Source organism: Microtus ochrogaster, linkage group LG1 (genome assembly GCF_000317375.1).
Source record: "Microtus ochrogaster isolate Prairie Vole_2 linkage group LG1, MicOch1.0, whole genome shotgun sequence".
NCBI classification, from domain to species: Eukaryota; Metazoa; Chordata; class Mammalia; order Rodentia; family Cricetidae; genus Microtus; species Microtus ochrogaster.
This window is the reverse complement of record NC_022027.1, coordinates 21,959,946-21,972,284: the sequence shown is the minus strand read 5'-3', so window position 1 is coordinate 21,972,284 and position 12,339 is coordinate 21,959,946. Positions and strand designations below refer to the sequence as shown.

Below are 12,339 nucleotides of genomic sequence, written 5' to 3'. Positions count from 1 at the left end.
AGTATAACCTACAGTAACACTGGGTTACTATGATACTACAGTATAATCTACAGTAACACTAGGGTTACCATGATAACTACAGTATAATCTATGTTAACAATGGGGTACAAATGTGAGTGCTCCCTAGTGAGACTGTGTTAAGAAGGGGATCCCCTCACTACTGTATCACACCACTACAAAACAGTAGGAGACAGATGTCTGTGTGTGTTCAGTTTCCTGAATATTTTCCCACTGTGGATGGTTGGACCTAAGGACGCAGTGCCCGTGAGCACATAGCAGGGCACAAGGAGACAAATTATGTTGAGAATACTGGAAATTAGACAGAAAACAGGAGGCTGTCTCATGATAGTAGCCAGGATTGCAACCTGGGCATGACTGGACGGAATACCTAAGACACTTTCTGGTTAATCAAGAGGGCTTGGGGGGTGTTAGAACTGCAGTGCACATGGGTCTCGCACTGAGGATGCAGAGTGAGAACTTCATGTGTGAGTCTAGCCCATGGGTTGAAGAGATACAGATTCAGGAGTTCTCAGGTCACAGAGAGCGTTCCGAGTCAGGAGAGCAGGGCACAAAAGTGAAGGGCACATTTAGAGAAGAGTCTGCCTGTAGACGGAGAGATCATGTTGATGGCAGACTAAAGGACTCAGGTGGTCCAGCTACATCAGGGCGGGAAAGGGTTGTATGAAGAGAGGCCGAAAGATGCTAAAGACAAAAACCTTTCTTCTTTATCTTTAAAAATCACATCTGTCTGTCTGTCTGTCTGTCTGTCCGTCCGTCCATCCGTCCGTCCATCCATCCATCCATCCATCCATCCACCCACCCACCCTTCTGTTTTGTGTGTGTGTGAACACATGTTGTGTGCATATATGCATGTGTTTTCTACAGCACACATATGGAGGTCAAAGGACAATCTTTGAAGGTGACTCTCTCCTTCACTGCATGGTTTACAGGAACTGAACTCAGGTTGTTAGGCTTGGCCGCAGGTGCCTTTACCTGCGGTGCCATCCCACTGTCCATAAACTCCTTTCTTTACCAAGGAGAGGGGAAGAAACCTTCCTTTTTCTCATACACTGTCACATTGCTCAAAACCCAGGCTAAGCATGGCATCAGTAGGAACAGTTAACAGAACTACCTGACCTACTTATAGCACTCTGGTGACTGAAATGGGAGATTGGCATTATTTAGTTAAACTATCATAACTGACATTTCTGCATATCAGAAACCTGCGAAGCAAGAAATGCCAGCATCCAGTCGAGTCAAAGGAAATGTACACCATGAAATGCAGATTTGATTTCTAGTAGTGCTGGTGGATCAAGCAGCTGTGAGCGGGGTGGCCTGATTTTAAGAAAGTTAAGAAGAACGGCTGGAGAGATGGCCCAGTGGTTAAGAAAACTTGCGCTCTTCCAGAGGACCCAGGTTCAATTCCCAGCACCCACATCAGGTAGCTCACAAACACCTGTAACTTCAGCTCCAGGGATCCAATACTTTTAGACTCCATAGGCATCTTCATTCATGTGCACAGAAATCAATTCCTATAGAAAATAAATCTCTAAAAAAAGCTAAGAGTAAACAGAGCTGAGCCACAATCCCAACCAAGTTTGAGAGAAGCAATGGTATATTTATCTAAAGGCACTAAGATGGGCAATTAATTAGAATCTTTTCAGTACATTTTATATGGTTATTAAGCAAGAATGTGGGCAGAATCATATTCATATTAAATACTAAGATAACAGCAACATCATGTTTATATGGTAGCCTGATATGAGAGATCATGCTATAACATACTATTTCCATATGCATCCAGTATCAAAGCCTCTGGGGCTTATAAGGACATACTCAGAGATAAAGCGGGGAACAAAATGCCTACTGGAGTCATACAGGAATTTATATGGCACTGAGCAGTGGTGGAAGACACCTTAATCTTAGCACTTGGGAGGCAGAGGTAGGCAGATCTCTGAGTTCAAGGTCAGCCTGGTCTACAGAGCAAGTTCCAGGACAGCCAAGGCTACTCAAAGAAACCCTGTTTTGAAAAAAACAATAAACAAACAAATTTATATGGAAAAAGTTGATTTTTGTATCTGGGAGGAAATTTTAGTTTGGTCTTTCAAACAGATTAATGATGCTTCTATTTATCTCTCATTATTAAAAATTAAAATCAATACTAAGGAGATATCTGTGAAAATCATTTGAAATGACTCACTGCTCTTTCTCACATGTACTTTCTCACATGTCCTGTAGGTGTCGCTATCTCCAGCGCTCGCCGCCTCCCCAGAGCGGCAGGGATGCTTTCTCTGGCCACAGGCCTGCTTGTTAGCCCTGCTCATTCTATAACCCACTCTCCAGTGTGAGGCTACAGCGGAAAGGGTAATCTTCAAGGGTATTCAAGGGGCCGAGGTCAAGCGAACAGAGGTTGGGGGGAGACCAGAGTACTTCATGCAAGGTCAAATGGGCCACACACGCTGAGGCAAACTCCTCATAGACCAACTGGTGTTTGGAGAAAAAGTGGGGTAAGAATTGGCAGTGTGGGTCCTACACGCAATCACCGAATGTTTCAGTTCTTAGCAAGCAGGGAGGGGCCTTCAGGGTCAGCAGTCTAGGATGGACCAGGGAAGCCTTTCTCTACAGATTTTCCCTGGCAGCACCTCAAACACGTAGAGTGCTTCTGCCAGAACCTACCGAGAACAGGAATCTTTCGAGATGTCTGATGGTTATAAATGAGCAAATTTCCTTTAATGGTCCCAACCGCCAGGAAACTTCCAATTTTTGACCAAAGAAGGAAGGACATTTGATCCCTGTAATATTAAGACACATATTACAGAACAGTTCACAATCATAATCCTCTCGTACTTCATGTATAACTTTAACCTCTGCTTAGAAGCTGAAGTACAACAGTATAGCTCATGGGCTTTTAGCTGTAATCCCAGCACTCAGGAGGCAGAGACAGACAGATCTGTGAGTTCGAGGCTACCTATAGCTACATAGTAAGATTGTCTCAAGAAACCAAACAATCAAAAAACCCATACAGCTTATAGTTTTTAGATGAAGACTAAGTGCTACAAGAATTTTGGAGGCAACAGAGATTTGGTTCAGAGGCTAAGAGCACTAGCTGGACCCAGGTTTGATTCCCAGTACCCACATGGTAGCTTACAACTGTCTGTAACATCAGTTCCAGGAGATCCAACACCCTCTTTCTGGCCTCTGGAGGTACCCGGAATACATGTAGTACAGACATGCATGCCGGAAAGCCCATACACATAAAATAAAATTAAAATTTTAAAAGAGAATTTGGAGACTTGTAGTACAAAATCATCTTGGCAGCAGTTAGACTCAAAATCCATGTAAATGCCTGGTGGGCCAGCCTGTAGCTTTAGTGCTTGTTAAGACAGAGGGGGTCTGCGGAGCAAGCTGTCTAGATGACCCATGTAGGTAAAGTCTGGGTTCAGTGAGTAAGGTGGAGGGTGATCCAAGAAGGCTCCCCATGTCAGCCCTGGTCTCCACACGCACACATACACGAGGGGACAAGGAGTTCTCCTTAACATGACAAATGAAACCAGAGGACGCGTTGAGAATTCATAATCTTAAGGATGTATCTTGACTGAGCATATATTTCGTGGTAGAGCACTGGAAACAAAACCCTGGGTCAATTCCTAGCTACAGCAAAAAAAGAGAAGAAAAAAGGATTATGTTTGTTGCTCCATCACTATTACAAAGATGTTCAGAATCTGGAAGAAAGCACTTTTGTCTAAAGGTTTTTTCCTAAACCACATTTATTTATTTGAGTGTATGGGAGCAACAGCACAGCTAGAGGGCTGCTTGTAGGACCTGGTTCTCTCCTCCCACCATGTTGGTCCCAGGGACCAAACTCGGCTCATCACCAGGGGGCCTTCTGGTCAGCTCCCAGTTCCTGCATATATCCTAGGACTCACAGGCTGCCTACTCTATGACTCCCTACAAAAGGGCATGACAACTCTTTGGAGACTGAGAGAAGAAATCACAGTGGGTCCAAAATAACAGTTCTCAAAAGTCATCTCAGAGGCAGCATCAGCATCCCAAGGAGGTGCTGGAAATGCCACTTACCAGCTCCCATCTCAGACCTACACAGTAGAAACTCAGGGGGTGGATCTAGCTATGTTACTGACTCTCCTAGGTGATTCCAATGTAGCTACATCTTGAGCACCACAGATAGAGTGTGCTTCTGTCTTCAGAACATTGAGAAGGACAAAGGTTAATCTGGAGGAGACTCTAGCTAAATCTGGAATCAGAGCACCAAAAATTCCCAGTACAGTTGGCGTAAGTTGAATCTGTGAAAGGTCATACATTATGATGAGGTGATATATTTGGAGGTGAAATATTAATGAAGTATATGAAAAGTTAGCTGCAATAACTGATGAATAAAGTTAACAGTAATAATAATAGTTACAATAAATACATATGATAATAAAGTAAAATTAAGTTAAGAATTAATATCAGAGGTTGGCTAGATGGCTCAGCAGGTGAATACCCTTGCTACCAAGTCTGATGGCCCAAGTTCAATCCCTGGGATCTATACACAAATGCTGACACAGGCATGCACACAGTCACGCACACATGCACACAGTCACGCACACATGCACACAGTCACGCACACATGCACACAGTCACACACACATGCACACAGTCACACACACATGCACACAGTCACACACACATGCACACAGTCACACACACATTCATACTCCTACACAAAACAAGCAAATGAATGCCAACTGAAAAGACTGCATTCTTCTTTTGGGAGACACGAGGAGGTGGGAGGACACTCATGGTGTCCTTGCCGTCCACTCTGTTTGAGGTACGGTCATTTACTGTGTGACACTGCAGTCATCTACCTCCAGATTTTCCCATATCATTTTTTCTCATCGTGTTCATTTTTGATATGTTTACCAAAAGACTTTCAAAAGAATCTATTTCACAACCATAACATCTTTATTCTTTTTTGGTTTTGTTTTGAGACAGGGTCTCTCTATAGTCCTGTCTGTCCTAGAACTTGCTACATAGACCAGGATGGCCACAAACTCACAGAGATTCACCTGCTTCTGCTTTCTGAGTGCTGGGATGAAAGGAGTGTGCCACCACACCTGGCCATACACATCTTTATTCTAATTAACAGAAGGATTACATATATTAACCATAAAAGGAATGATATTTTCCTTCCTAAGAAAATTACTCAAGAAAGACATGGTGGTACGGGCTTCTAATCCCAACATTTAGGAGGTAGGGGCAGGAGGATCAGCAGTTCAAAGTCATCCTTAGCTACACAGTGAACTTGAGGTCAGCACGCGCTATATGACATCTTCTTTCAAAAACCCAAACCCCAAACCAAACAAAGTGACTATCACAACACCAAAAAGCCCTCATCATTGCATCTCCAAAGTCAAAGTAGTAAACACTATCAGCATCAAGACAACAAAGTCACATTTCTCAGTGAAAACTTTAAAAATAATTAAAAGCCAACAAACAGCAACATCACTCAGTTAAAAATTTAAAAATAACTACAAAGTTAGAAAATGATAATTACACTGATCTGGCCAAAACACATTGTGTGCATCTGTTAAAATGTCATATTATATCCCAATAATAAGTATAATTACTGACATTAATAAAATAATACAAATAATAAAAGTATTTTGTCATTTAGTACTTTATATATCACTTAAATAACAACAGAGTTATCCTTACCTCATGCCATTGTCTAGCTGGCTGGTTTTGTTTGTGTTGGCATCCCACAGATAAATGCAACTAGACTTCTCAGCAATCACCGCCAGGATATCCCCGTCTTTATCCCAATCCATGGCAACACAGTTGCTTTTAGAAAAGAGAAAATCTTTACTGTCCACTTCTCAAAAGTCAGAGAGAAGAAACAAATACCGATCTAATAACTTCTGCCTACAACAAGACCACTCAATACTTTTACTAGGACATGAACGTCCTAAAATGAGAAATTCAACCTGATATCCACTAGCAATACAAGATTTATCTCAATATTTCTGTTTTGTTTTTGTGTTGAAGGATGGAAAATTTTTTTTCTTTTGGTTTTTCAAGACAGGGTTTCTCTGTAGCTTTGGAGCCTTGTCCTAGAACTAGCTCTTGTAGACTAGGCTGGCCTTGAACTCACAGAGATCCGCCTGCCTCTGCCTTCAGAGTGCTGGGATTAAAGGCGTGTGCCACCACCGCCTGGCTGGGATGGAGAAATGTTTTAAGTTCTACTTTTAGTACCACTTCCATGCACTATACTAAATAAAATTGTATGTAACCAATTATCAGGATTTCCTGAGTCCTATAAAAACATCATTTCCAGGAAGATGGCTCAGCAGTTAAGATGGCTCTGCTCTTCCAGAGATCCTGAGTTCAATTCCCAGCAACCACATGGTGGCTCACAACCATCAGTAATGAGATCTGGTGCCCTCTTCTGGCATGAAGACATACATGCAGGAAGACCACTGTATACATAATAAATAAGTCTTCAAAAAATATAAAAAAATAGACTTCTTCATTGATATAATGCTATTTTTCATTTTGGATACTCCTTGCTCCTGGGTAGCAGCTAAAACATGCTTTGATTTACATTTAGCATTTATTTGGCAATTATTTTATTTTATTCATCAAATAGTTAAGATGTGTTTGGGGACCCTAATATCCTTTAATGGTCTCAGAAGCTTTGGGAGCATAGAAGAGGAAAATTTTCAAACTGTTGATAAAATCACTTGCCAATTAAAGACTGACAATTAGACAGCATTTTATTTGTCTGGAGATTCTTTTTGGTCAAATCCAATTATTATGAATCCAGCAGCAGAATTCAGATGAGATCTTTATGCAACCAAAACAGGTGTCACCGAGATTGGGCAATTAAACTCCCACAATTTACTCAAAGCAGCTTTCTACTGAGTGCCTTTTTTAGGCATAATCACTTGGCTACTATTTTCATCTCATCCCTAAAATACAGCAATCAGAAGCAACAATGAAGAGTGCGGGAGACGGCGAAAACGCTAGCCTCAGAAGCATGGGGCAGACCAGGTGAGAGAGGCCGGGCCAAGAGACGCAAACAATGGGGCCTGGAAAAGTGGCCAACAAACTGTGGACAGCAGACATGCATGGAAAAGCACAGCAGCACACGTCTACCGAGGCCAGAGCATCTCCAATGGGAGCCAGAGGACAGAACACTGCACCATTCACTGCGCCTGGTCTACCCATGCCCTTAGAATGGGATCCTGAAAGTGGAAGGCATCTTCATTCTCTAAGAAGAATGCACGAAGTAACTGTTCTCCAGTGACTTACTGAAGAGGAATTACCAAAGGAAATACAGGTTGTGTCTTCCTAATGGGAAAATCCTTATTTTGTAATTTTCATGTGTATGGTGTTTGTATGTATGTGCATGTTTTCATGTGTAAGGGAACACATGTGTGTGCATGTGGAGGCTTCAGGTTCATGCTGGAAATCATCCTCAATCACTCCTCTTCTTCATTTATGGAGGCAGGGCCTCTTAGTCAAACCCAGAGTTCACCTACATGGCTACTCTCTAGCCAGCCTGCACTAGGGGTCAATCCAGTCTTCGTTTTCCAAGGCTGGCATTACAGGTGAGTCTTCCCTTGTCCTGGCATTCTCTGTGTTCTCAGGATCTGAACTCTGGTCTCCACGCTTGTGTGGCAAGTGCTTTAGCTACCAAGCCAAAGCCCCCAGCCCCAGAGAAACCTTATTTGGACTCACTTATCCTGCTCACATAAAGCTCCCCGTGAATGAATAAATTATATATGTGTGTGTGTGTGTGTGTGTGTGTGTGTGTGTGTATACTCTAAGTCAAGTGCCACACACATGCTTTGCTAACTTTAGCATAAAAAAAAATCCCTTTTATACTTAGAGAAAACAAAAAAGAGGAGATGGGCAACTCATTTAAGACAGTAGTCTTTTTCTTTTTTTTCCTTTTTTTTTTTTTATCTTATAGACAACAAACAGCTTTTGATCCACCCCCGTACTTACCCAGGTAAGCTAATTTCACTTCTTTTTTGGCCATGGCGATCAAAGATTTTAACAATACAGTCAGCTCTGAAAGCAAGTAGAATATAAAAGTTATTTAACTATTTCTCTTATTTATCTAAAAAATTAGGATCTATATCAGTTGACTTCAATGTTCTTTCATGGTAGTTTTTAAATTTGTATTTTTAAAAGTTGTGATGGAGGAAAAGATTCTGTAAAGTGTCATGTTAATGGGACTGAAGATTTATTTCAGCCAGAATTTACATTGAAGAGACAGCACAGGCACGGGTGCGGATACATGTGCACACAACCATTACTTACAATATTCACTTTTTTCTTACCCTGTGACTGCAAGGAAGTTTCCAGATGATTTTTGCCAGGCAAACTGTATTGGTGCACCAAGCCATGTCTTTTCCAGCAGGGAGAAAACACGCTAAAAAAAGAAACAATTTTTACGTTTCCAAAACAATTATGAATTGGTCAGAAAATATGTCAAAACTTAATCATGCAGATATGTAAACTACAGAATGAATGATTGTGTTTATTAAAAAAAAATAACAATGAGAGCCAGGTATGGTGGCATACACCTTTAATCCCAGAACTTGGCAGACAGAGGGATCTCTAGCAGTGTGAAGCCAGCCTGGTCTACACAGTGAGCTACAGGCCAGCCAGGGATACAGTGTTAAGATCCTGTCTCAGGGCTGGAGAGATGGCTCAGTGGTTAAGAGCACTGCCTGCTCTTCCAAAGGTCCTGAGTTCAATTCCCAGCAACCACATGGTGGCTCACAGCCATCTGTAATGAGATCTGGTGCCCTCTTCTGGCCTGCAGGAATGCATACAGACAGAACACTGTATACTTAATAAATAAATAAATCTTTAAAAAAAAAAGATCCTGTCTCAAACAAAAAAATCAACAATAAAATACAACATAATCAACCAATCAAACACAAGTAGTTTGTGCAGCAGAATGGACTTTGATAGTTAGCTTTAATTGTTGGCACAACCTAGAGTCATCTGGAAAAGGGGTCTCAATGAGGGCCTGTCTCCACCGGGTTGGACTGTCTGAAATTAACTGATGTGGGAAGACCTGCCCAACAGTGGGAGGCACCCTTCCCTAGACAGTGGGTCCTGAACTGTAGAAGAGAAATGACCGGGAACAAGCAAGTGGGCATGCTTGGATCTACTTGGATATGCCCTCTACTTTTGACTGAAGATGGATATGCCTGGCTGCTCAGTTTCCTGCCACCGTGCCTCCTGTGCCTATTGGGCTGTAAGCTGGAACTGTAAAATGAAATAAGCCTTGATCCACTCAATTCTTCCTCTCAGGTAAGTCTATCACAGCAACAGAAATGCAACTAGTACAGACCTCAACATAAAACAGCAACCGGGCAGTGGTGGCGCACGCCTTTAATCCCAGCACTCGGGAGGCAGAGGCAGGTGGATCTCTGTGAGTTCGAGGCCAGCCTGGTCTACAAGAGCTAGTTCCAGGACAGTTAAGACTGTTACACAGAGAAACCCTGTCTCAAAAAACCAAAACCAAACAAACAAAAACCCCAAAAAGATAAGAGATTATCACACAACTTCTTTTGTTTGTTTTGAGACAGGGTCTCCATATGTAGCTCTGGCTGGACAGTAAAATGCTATGCAGAGCAGCCTGCCCTCACATTCACAAAGACTCACCTGCCTCTCTCTGCATTTTTAAATGTTTCCAATCGTTAACTTTAGAAAAACACATCACAGTGCTTTATGCACACCGAAGGAATTTAAACATGAGTTTCTTAATTGTGGCCCATATTTGGGGGATTAAATTTAACAAAATTATTATTTAAAATCTTGGATGATTACAATAGACCTATGTAAAATGCTTACAATCCCTTTAAATTATCTTCTTTTACCCACTATTATACCTATTTCTTCATTTCTTTTTTTTTTTCTTGGTCTTTTTGAGACAGGGTTTCTCTGTGTAACAGCTCACAGAAGTCAACCTGCCTCTGCCTCCCCAAGGTGTGGGCAACAATGCTGGCTTCATGGATAATGTTTCTGTTGATTACATGTTGAATTAAATTTTGGAGATACTCAAACAAAACATATTATCTGTTTCTTTAAAAACCTTATAGTTGCTAAAAGTTAGAAATTTGAAATTTCATTGATTTATATTATTCTTATATCAGATTCCAAATCTAGACTAATTGGGAACATGATCCTACATGAAAAATATCAGATTTTAAAGGCCACCCTTATCTAGGTAGATGCAGTTTCTATACCATTGCAGAGGACTTGGGGCTGAGTGGCAACACAACTCCTCCAATGCTTTCTGAACACATTCTGTATCCACCTCCTGAAGGCCAGTGTCCTGGGAACGCAACTCAAAAGTAGAGGTGTGCTATGATTCCAAGCAAATACAGGTTGTCCAGCATGGACACGCACACGCATTTAACAACATCTTACTCCTGCAACTGAGTGACGACATTGTCGGCAAACCTTACTTTATTCCCTTCATGGCAGATCTATCTGCCTTGGGCTGTGGTCTTACAGGTTAGTTTTCTTCCCCAGAGCTCTATAGCCGCTCTAGTACAACCCAGAAAAGAAAGTTACAGCTTTCCAACCGGAAACCCAAAGGTTTGCTTCTTATGTATTGGGTATAGGCATTACAGCAACTCGCTGTAACTCTCAGGCGAAGGGTTCTCAGCTATAAAGAAAGTATTTCCACCTATCTGATACATCATATCGGAAAGTGAATCACATCTGAGGCGAATCATGCAGAATTATCTGTCAATCCAACTGACACAAGAGCCACCGTGAAGCTTTAGGAAAGCGAAAACCATTTTTAAATCGGCTTTTCCATTTCTTTGCCAGAGCAGGGCAGGGTAGGTATCGCCGAGGAAAATCAGAGGAGCAAAGAAGCTGCAGCTGTGGGATTCGCAACAAATCCGATCGTAGAAAACCTTCGTGCAGAGGGCGCCGCACACAAGTGTGCAGATTTAGGTTCCTCCGCCATGTGTTAGCGACCAGCAATTTGTACACTGGATGGGTCACAGGCGAAGCAATTTTTGATTACAGTTTTGGAGACTTTTCATTCTCTCTAGGGCTCTGGGCCAGTGGCTTGGCTTGCCTGGTGCTGAGCCACAAAAATGAGGCAGCTTGAGGCACAGGGTCACCTCCACAGCGACCCGTCCCCAGCGCTGGGAAGTTCGGGCATCCTAAGCTCCAGGCTTCTAGTGGGTTCCGGAGGGCACAGGCCTCCCTCTCCGCCTGCTTTCAGAACGTACTTTCCCCTCATCCCTACAACCCCCTCCCTTCCTCCCGCTCCCGGGGCGCATTCCTCCACCCCTCAGCACTCCTGCGGAGGGACGGGGACACAAACTACTCAGAGTCGCGCTGCGAGAACTGAGGAAACCAGCGGCGGCCGCGTCTTCTCACCCCGCTGGCTTTTGTAAGTTATTTACCTTCATTTCCAGGCTCCAGTGGCACCCCCGATCTTGCTAGTGCGCAGGCGCACCAGAACTCCCCCGCCAGGCTACCGCGTTCCTGTCACCCAGGAGACCATGCAAATAGCAGCCAATCCGCGAGCGCGGGGCGGGGCTTTTCTGGCGCCTTCCTTTGAGAGAGATGGGCAGGGTGGAGGGAGTCACGTGTGGAGGCGGAGCTAAGTTCCAGGAAGTTGAGGTCACGAGGGCTGGTCAACTTCCTGTCTGAGCTCTGATTGGGTAAAACCGACTCCGGGAGGCGGGCTCTGTGGACGGATAGGGTCTTGAGCAAATCTGACGAGAAGGTGCCGGGGATAGCGGGAGAGGACGTGGAGCGAAGCCAGGAAAAAGGCGGGAGTAAGACGTTGGCAAACAGGAGGCGGGGATCGGCTCAGGGGCCCGACGGCTTCTACGAGGGCTACACGTAGAAGGCTTGGCGAAAATAGAGTGTTGTCCTTCACTGTTTTTATTCCCTTTTTGTGCCGTGGAGGAGACGTGGCGTGACAGGTCTTTTCTTTCAAGGACGTAGCTAGTGTGGTCGGGGAGGAACAGGGTAATAAAATGAACTCGGCTCTAGAATTTTGCAGCCTTTTAAAAAGATTAGACCTGAAGGCATTTGGGCGTCTTTAGTATTTCCGAAACTGCCTCTTTTGCTAGTTGAAAATGACAGTCAACCCATCTTTTTGTTTCCTTTTCCCCTACACTCTGATTTACAGAGGAAAAAAAAGACTTAAATAAGACAACTACCTGGGGTTTGCAGTTGGGTTAATTCTTGATTTCAGGTTTCTGATTTGCTGCTCACCGCGACCCCGTGTCTGCGCTCGGTGCGCTGGCACCCAGTTCGTGAGCTTCGGGCAAGGGAGCT

At 43.3% G+C, this 12,339-nt stretch overlaps 1 protein-coding gene across 4 annotated transcripts in view; it reads right to left on the bottom strand.

Annotated features, from left to right (window-relative positions):
* The window catches only part of Wdr19 (WD repeat domain 19), a 78,015-nt gene extending 66,489 nt beyond the window's left edge, over nt 1–11,526 (bottom strand). For all 4 annotated transcript variants that reach the window (XM_026785154.1, XM_026785153.1, XM_026785152.1 and 1 more), the window contains exons 1-5: nt 11,454–11,526; nt 8,349–8,440; nt 8,011–8,076; nt 5,716–5,841; nt 2,677–2,792 (exon numbers count right to left, since the gene is read on the bottom strand). In XM_026785154.1, coding sequence (XP_026640955.1) covers nt 2,677–2,792; nt 5,716–5,841; nt 8,011–8,076; nt 8,349–8,440; nt 11,454–11,459 — 406 coding nt within the window. In that variant the 5' untranslated portion in view covers nt 11,460–11,526. The remainder of the gene's footprint in view (nt 1–2,676; nt 2,793–5,715; nt 5,842–8,010; nt 8,077–8,348; nt 8,441–11,453) is intronic.
* Between the last annotated feature and the right edge of the window lie 813 nt (nt 11,527–12,339).